At 30.3% G+C, this 8539-nt stretch overlaps 1 protein-coding gene across 4 annotated transcripts in view; it reads left to right on the forward strand.

The window, feature by feature from the left end:
* Window positions 1-8539, forward strand: part of LOC108911030 (sodium/hydrogen exchanger 9B1) — a 73148-nt gene that overhangs the window by 44647 nt on the left and 19962 nt on the right. For all 4 annotated transcript variants that reach the window (XM_018715852.1, XM_018715853.2, XM_023455093.1 and 1 more), the window contains exon 3: window positions 5077-5173. In XM_018715852.1, coding sequence (XP_018571368.1) covers window positions 5077-5173 — 97 coding nt within the window. The remainder of the gene's footprint in view (window positions 1-5076; window positions 5174-8539) is intronic.

Genomic DNA, 8539 nt, shown 5'->3' on the forward strand with positions numbered 1-8539 from the left:
TTTTTGCAATAACTTTTTTGTTTATTAACCGATTTTAATTTAACCAGTCTCATTTTGTAGATAATTTTACTCCCTATAAGCTGTCTGAGAGTCACTTTTCGCTAAAATTGATGGTTTTCCCTGCAAAGTGAAAAAACTGTTTTCCTCACTTATTTGTTTAAATAGAAAAGTTAGCTAATAAAAGTTTTTGACTCACGAGACGAGAGATGTCTTGTATCATGTTCCTTTAGACAATTTTACAATAATATAGCGGATAGGACTTTTTTCGAGTTTCTCTTTTATTTTCGCTAATTTTCCTGGTGTACGTCATGATTAGTGCAATAATTGCATTTAAAAAAATATTAGGATCGTGAGTCCCAAAATAAAAAAAATTTTGTGGGCGACACTTTATGTGACATATTTTTAATATTACACTATACACTGTTGAAAAGAAAATTTCTTAAAATAGCTCCATAAAAGCACAGTTTTGCTCGTAACAAAACAATTGACGATAAATATAATTAATACAATTTCTTTCCAAATGGAGAAGAAAAAACAAATTAAATAATTTATTAGAATATTTCCGCTTTGTTTTATGGTATAAGTATTTTTTATTTAGTAGTGCAAGGGATTTTAAGCTTTCACTGCCAAACATTATACAGGGTGTTAATGATATACTCTGACGAACTTTAATGTTGGATTCTACTTCACAAATCAATAAAAAGGTTCATAAAAATATGTGTCCAGAAATATTTATGTGAATAGGTACATAAAAATTAAGATGCTTGACGTAGATTGAAGTAACTTGAACTAATGACAACCAATTATGTTTAAAAAAACGTTGCTGCTATTGGCGGGAATACTGGGAGACACGTTCACTAGGAACATATTAGCATTTTGATTCCTCTGAATATTTTGGAATTTTTCTAACGAATGTTGAAAATGTTTTGGAAAAAAATATTTTTAATTTAAATAAACCTGCGATATTGTTGGATAAATCGATTAAGAAGAAGTACAATTTTATTAACAGGGCTGGAAAATCCATATGGTCCATCTGCCTTTACATAAGAGCGACAAAGTAAAGTAAAGAAATCCGTGAGANGGTGAGGTAGTAATGGGAAAAAATGTTAGGTACGACGCAAGTCTAAGGGGTGGCTTTTTCTACCCCTTACAACGGTAGGGGAAAATCTACAAATTGTTTACTCAGTGCCTTCTCGATAGAAAAAATGTCTACTTAATTTCATGTCTGTCACTTTTTTGGTATTTCAGAAAAAAAATAGAAACTACTTTTTTGGCACCCTCTTTGAGCGGTTGTATCTTTACAGGGGATGTTCAAATGAGAGATTTTTTTATATGAAAGACCCACCCTTTTTCACCCATGAATTTTTTCGCACCTATTTATTTACACCCTGTATAATTAGTAGGGGACTGAATTTTGTGAAACATTTAATTTCATTGATGTTTTAATTATATCATGCAAACTTTCTATTGATTGAATCTCAAAATAATCAGTACTAACATTTTGACAGAATAAATTTGCAGGTAATAGATTGGGGCACAGATCTTCTATTTTAAAAATTTATTTTTTCAAAACAGCGATACTTAATACCAAGTCTGCTATATATAACTAATATATGACATAAATTTTCAGACAAATGTCCTTTTGTACAGATTTCAGTCTCTTCCTTTTGTAATGAATAAAATCCCTTTCAATGTTTCACGATTGCAGACGTCACGTGGCATGCACGTGATATGTGCCCATAATGGATCTGCAACGTGCTGTGCGGGTCAATATTTCTGAGTTGTCCACACCACAAAATGACATGCATAGCTTTCAAGTAAACATGTCTGTAAACTGGTACTCCACGTCATTGGATTCATAGCTTAGAAAGGTATTTTGATGACACATAAAGGCGCCGTTCCATGACGCCAGGTTCGTACAGTGCTTCTTATAAGAAGTAATAAATACATTTTCCGGGTAGCTAGATGAGGCTTAGAGCTCGCGCTAGTTGTGGCTGACTTAAAACAAAACAATGACGACCTGCTGCATGAGTGAAATACTCAAGAAGCCTCACTGCGTAAAAGGTGCTTTAATGTGTACCAAATTTGAGCTTGTTTTGTGTAGGAAAAAGTTGGTAAAATCGTACCACTTTCTTTAATTCATTAATGATTTATGAAGGTAAAAAAATTATTCTTCATATTACACAGCCACACAAAAAAAGTTGTCTGTACTTTCATGCCACATATGTTATCCGTAGTATTTTAACCTCCTTGAGCTATCACATCACAGGAATATCCTAACCTCAAAAAAATAGGTCAAAAATAGCAAAAATTCGAGAAAAAGTGCTAGGAAAAATACAATTTTTTTTTTCTATATTCAAATGTTCATTTATACAGTTAAGACCCCGCCGAATATTAATCTGCGGTCAGAATTGATGGTTCTTTTTCTAACCTCAAAAGAACGGGTCAGATATCACTAATTTTCAAAAAATAACAGCACCGAATTTAGTATACGGAGATTTTCAGGGTCAATGATCACGGATCAGATTTACAAAATTCGTTTTTAAAAATTTAATCAATTACCTATGTACTTTATTACCTGAAATTAGGCGGAAAACCCGTTAATAGATCGTTTACAGAAAAAAGATCAAGATATAGCCGAAAAGAAGAAGGTAAACATAATTGAGTACTAAGTATATAAAGTAAACAAAAATATTACAAAATGAATTTCGAATTCGTGATCAGCGACCCCGAAAACCCCCGTATACCAAATTTGGCGCGAATCTGTTATTTTTTTAAAATTTGGTCGACCATCTTGGATCTGCCATCTTGAATTTTGCAAAATTGACCTCGGATTCTTGATCAGCGACCCCGAAAACCTGCGTTTACCAAATTTGGCGCGAATCTGTTATTTTACGAAAATTCGTGATATCTGATATTAATTGACCTGTTTTTTGAGGTTAGAAAAAGAACCATCAATTCTGACTACGGATTCACGTTCGGTGGGGTCTTAACCGTATAAATGAACATTTGAATATAGAAAAAACAATTTCGTATTTTTCCTATCAATTTTTACCTGAATTCTTGCCATATTTTGACCTATTTTTTTGAGGTAAATTCCTGTGATGTGATCAGGAGGCAAAAATGCTGCGGATAACATGTCGCATGAAAAGTACAGGCAACTTTTTTTTGTGTGGCTGTGTTATTTTTACCTTTATTTTTCTATTCTTCCGTTTTTAGAATACGTTTAGTAGTAATACTTATTTTATATCTAAAAAGTACAATCTAATCTTGAAAAAACAAAGGTAGGTCAGATATTCATGGCTTACTAGAGTAATCAAAAGTAAAATTTGCAAAATTAAAGGGGCTTTGCTAGAAAAGTGCCAATATTTCCGAAAATGGTGATTTTAGACATAGGGTATTATTTACAAAACTTGTAGGTAATTAACATATTAATCCAAAAATAAAATAATATACCAGGTGTTTGATTTAAAAAAAATCGAGAATTATCCTTCAAAATTCGCTAAACTGGGGTTTATGTGTAGAACACACTGTACAAAATTATAAAGATTTTACTATTTTGTTGTGTGTCCACATCTTTGCTCCGCATTCCTACAAAATATTTTTTCTTAATTACTGGTACTAATACCTGCATATTTACAGAATCCTATCCCAGCGAAAATTATCTTATTTTTTCAAATCACTTGGCATCGCCGTATCAAATACAAAAACAAAGACATCGCTGGAAAGAGAATTTTCTGTAGAATAAAAATTTGTAAAAATATACAGTGTTCCATTTAATAAAAACCACCTTAAAAATGCTCACTCTGTATAATTCAAAATATTTTTAAAATGTGAACTTTCTTAAATACATCGCTCCCATAAAATATTGCTCTTCAAATATTTATAATAAGGGAGATATTGAACTTTGCCACACTATTGGGCCACCTCATTTTTTACTTGAATCTTAGATAATTAATTACTATTTGTTTACGAGATATTTCTGGAGTAATTCAGTGCTGACTAGGACGTGATGCTTGTAGCATAGATAATACCTTGGGTTCTTATCTATAAATCTCTTTTGCAATTCTAGGTTTTTGGTATCAAAGTTTGGTTGACCTAATTTGAATTTAAATTTACGTGAATTGGCTAAATAACTAACAAAATAAAAGCTTGACTGTGTCAAATAAGAACAAGGTAGATACTGCTTAAGGGGGTCGTTTATATGCGCAATTTTTTTGTCTAGCACGTTAGAAAATCTAAGCGAGTTAGAAACAGTGTCTCTTCACTGGACCAATTATATAAGTTTTCTTTAGGGTATAAAACAACTGAAAAATGCTTTCAAAATAAGCAAAAAAGCATATTTTTACCTCGTATGTTTATCTTTCCTGAATTCACAACCAGCAGAATACTTTTAGGAACTATTAACACATGGATTATTCACAATTATTGAGTATCTTTACAAATTTGCTGGACAAAACAGGAAAGGTACATTTTCTAATGTTTACTTGTTCTTCATGATCTTTCAATACGAAAAATTAAAGGTTGCTTTAGTTTAGCGTTTACTCTTCGTCAGTTCCTGGATCGATCTACTTGTTCTATCATTGTCTTACTAAAAATGCGATTTGTCTATAAAATGCCAGCCTTACATTAAACTTTTAGAAAATTTGCCGTCCTGTAACCAAATATGATATCATTTCATGAGTGTGCAGTAACTATTATAAGAATTTCAGTTAATTAGTATGAACATTATACAAAATACCTCATAAAAGTAATGAGAACTCAAAAACAGGCTTTTTTAACTCTCCTTGTTGTTGTTGGTAGCGAAGTGTTGTTTTTCTGTATTTCCCCCTTTTTAATTCCATGGAGAAGCGGCGCTGTGTCTGAACAATTGTCTTTATCACCTGCAAAAAGCATTATAGATATCTACAAAATAGCCCACAATCGGCTTAACGAATGGGTTTTTTTTGTCATAAATGTAGCAGTGACAAGTCGTTCACGCGTTAACACGAAAACAAATAAACGAAAATGTTATTCCGCATGCCTTTTATTATAATGTGATGTTGCAATTGGATTCTAATGATGAACTGGTTACAGACAGCGGAAGACAGATCAACGGCGATACCAGAATCAAGAAACATTCCGTCACTGAATCTGTCCATTCTAAAACGAGAAGTCCGGACGAAGATGACAGGTTAGTTTTGTATAGTAGAATTCTTTAAGTTACTTCAAAGTGTTAAATAATAAGAATGAACAAATTCAGAAATAATAGTTGAAAAGGTACAAGTAAATCTACCTTGACATTATATATTTTATAAAAAGAAGTTATTATTCATTATCTACAGTGATTTTGTAATCAGTCAATTATTGTACAAGTTGCTAAATATTTTTAAAAACGTAGTACGATTTTGTTTTATTATTGTTGCGTTATTGTTTTGCAAAAGCTATTTTGTTTTTTTAAAATTGCCAATCTCTTCACAATTATTTCATTTACAACTAAATTGATCTATATATAATAACTGTTAACAATTTTATTTGAACAAAATTATAAAATATTTTATAGAATTTGTTTTTTGCTGCTTATACAGTAAATATGTACAGAGCATTCATAAATGTTTAGAAGCCACGTGACCCTTGAGTTTAGTCCACCCACAATACACGACTAGTCTACTGGTAACGAAAAGTCCCTAAATCTTGGCGTCAGCAATATTACTGATTTGTTTACAATGAATAGTAACAAACCGTTACACCTTCACTATGAGGTAATATAATAACAGATTGGTCCTGAAAAATTACACCAATAACAGCCGATAAAACAGAATGTTGTGTTTTAATGTCATCTTAATCTTATTATTTAATAATAATTTTAAATTTACCGAAATTGAATTGTCACCAGTAAGAAAATAAAACTACTGTCCCAAATAAAACAACTAGACACTGTGGCTTGTAATAATTTATGAAGGTTCTGACCCTCGTACTTATTTATCAGATTGTGAATATTTATAAAACTATTCTTTAAGCATTTAACTGAACATTAATGATTTTATTAGGATTTTGGAATTTGAAATATAAGTTAGGTATTGTAATATAACAAAGTATTTATTTATGTTAAAGTAAAAAAATAAATTCAAAATTTTTTCAAGAAAGTCTTGTCAAAAGAAGTCAACATATTCTTCGATGCCAAAAATCTAGATGAAATACTTATTATATACTTATAAAATTATTTAATAATTATCGCTTACTACTTTTTTTTAAGTAGTTGTAAACATTTAGAATATTGTTCTATAAAGCCCATCAGAATATTGTTTTATACAAAATACTTTGTAAATGTTCTTTCAGCTTATACAGGGTGATTCAAAACTTATTCAAAAAAAAATTTAGACTTATAAATGCAGTTTTGTAAAAAAAAAATCAAAGGGTAGATCGAAAATGATTTAAAAATACATTTTTGCATGGCTTTGGAAATTGGTCTACTGTAAAACCTGACCTTGCGCAAGACAAAGCATGTAGTCGGCAACCGGCACGGCAGCAAAGTGTAGGTAATAAAAAATTAACGGCTAAAAAATTTCTTTCCCAAGGCAAGAAATAGTTAAAATCTATTTTATATCAGCAAATTCAACTGCTTTTGCCGCTATAGTTATTATTAATTATTAAAATTAATTTGTAGTTTTAATTAATAAAATAATTTGACATACCTGATGTTACAACTGTTTAAAATTTTGTCCACCGTCTTTTAAACACATTCGGGACCGTCTTACCCAGTCTCCACGAACTAACACAAATGTTTTCTTGCTTCACCATAACGCAAATGTTTCACAATAACACAAATGTTATCTTGGTTCATAATAAATTCAATATCCATCAACTTTGAGTTGCTATACACGTAAGCCATTTTTGACACTTGAAAAACTAATGTAAACACTATCGTAAAATCGTTAATACTAGAATCGGATATCAGTATTCGAAATCGCCTGGGGCCACGTGGAGAGAGAGGGCATTGCGTGCAGAGCAGTTTGACGGCCAGCGATGTAAAGGTTGAAAGTACTACAAGTTCAATATTTTTTTTTCTGGGAAACTATAGGGATTTTACAAAAATTTTTTTAAATAAGTTTTGAATCACTTGTAGGTTGAAAGTACTACAACTTCAATAATTTTTTTCTCGGAAACTGTAAGGATTTTACAAAAATTTGTTTGAATAAGTTGTGAATCATTCTGTATAAATCAAAATGCTAGTTGAATGATTGACTTGCACTAATGAAAGTAATAATTTGTATTAGAATTCTAATTAGTAATACAGCAAGTTGTATTTTCTGACGTAAATTATACATTTACAGATCGGAGGAAGAAGTAGGTAATAGATGCCTGTAGGTAAATATATGTAACAAAAAAAAAAACACTATATCTAGTGCACATTTTCGGTAGTTCTTTTGCACAATAGGTTCATGGGAAAGGGAACCTTCAGCAATTTTGCACTGATTTGTCACTTAAACTTCGCTTAATTATAGATATGTACATATAGTATCAGTTAAAAAGTTTTCACTCCATCAAATATTTCCCATATTTTCCATTATTTTCGGTTACAATTCCTGGACAGGTAAACTGTTTTTGAAAACAACTATCAAAAAAATATTTCTGTATAGTGCAGACTTTTTATTGAAACTGTATAAAAATATTTCAAATAGAATTTATTTTGCAAAAAAACTTTTATGCTAAATAATTTGAATTAGAGAAATTGAAATTTTTCTTACTAGCATTTCTCATTTTTTCAGTAATGCTTTTGATAATTTATGATATTGATAGACTACACCGAATGTTTTAACATTAATTAAAAAACAAAAGCACATAATTAAAAAAATTTAAGAGAAAAGCAAAATGAAGAACAAATATTCGAATAAAATTAATTCTAAAATATTTGGGGAGTTATTTTAAATTATTATTTTTTCGACAGTAAGTAGGTACTGTAATATTTACACAGGGAAAAATATTCTTGACTCATTTAAATACAATAATTGTAAATGTAAAAGGATTATGAAAAATAATATTCAATAATATAAATTTATCAAAATTGAAATACTAGCATAAATTGCTCCTTCGCAGTAAAAATTTTTATTAATATTTTATTGCCATTGACATACTTCTCTTGTGCCTATGCCAATTATTACGTGACAGTGTTAGTAATTGATACATTTTTTGTCATATTCAAGCAATTCAAATGCTTCCAAATTGTTTAATCTGGAACAGAATTTTAATAAATTGAAAACTTTAAACTTTCATAAAATAATTCTACATTTTAAATTAAAGAAAGTAAACGCTTACAGAAATTGCCCATGATTTATCAACTGGGTCGTTAGACCAAGCAAATTAAATTTTTACTCGAAAAAAGTCCTATCCGCTAGATTATTGTAAAATTGTCTAAAGGAACATAATACAAGACATCTCTCGTCTCGTGAGTCAAAAACTTTTATTAGCTAACTTTTCTATTTAAACAAATAAGTGAGGAAAACAGTTTTTTCACTTTGCAGGGAAAACCATCAATTTTAGCGAAAAGCTTTTCTTTAAA

This window comes from Anoplophora glabripennis, unplaced genomic scaffold (assembly GCF_000390285.2).
Source record: "Anoplophora glabripennis isolate ALB-LARVAE unplaced genomic scaffold, Agla_2.0 scaffold533, whole genome shotgun sequence".
In the NCBI taxonomy this organism is placed as follows: Eukaryota; Metazoa; Arthropoda; class Insecta; order Coleoptera; family Cerambycidae; genus Anoplophora; species Anoplophora glabripennis.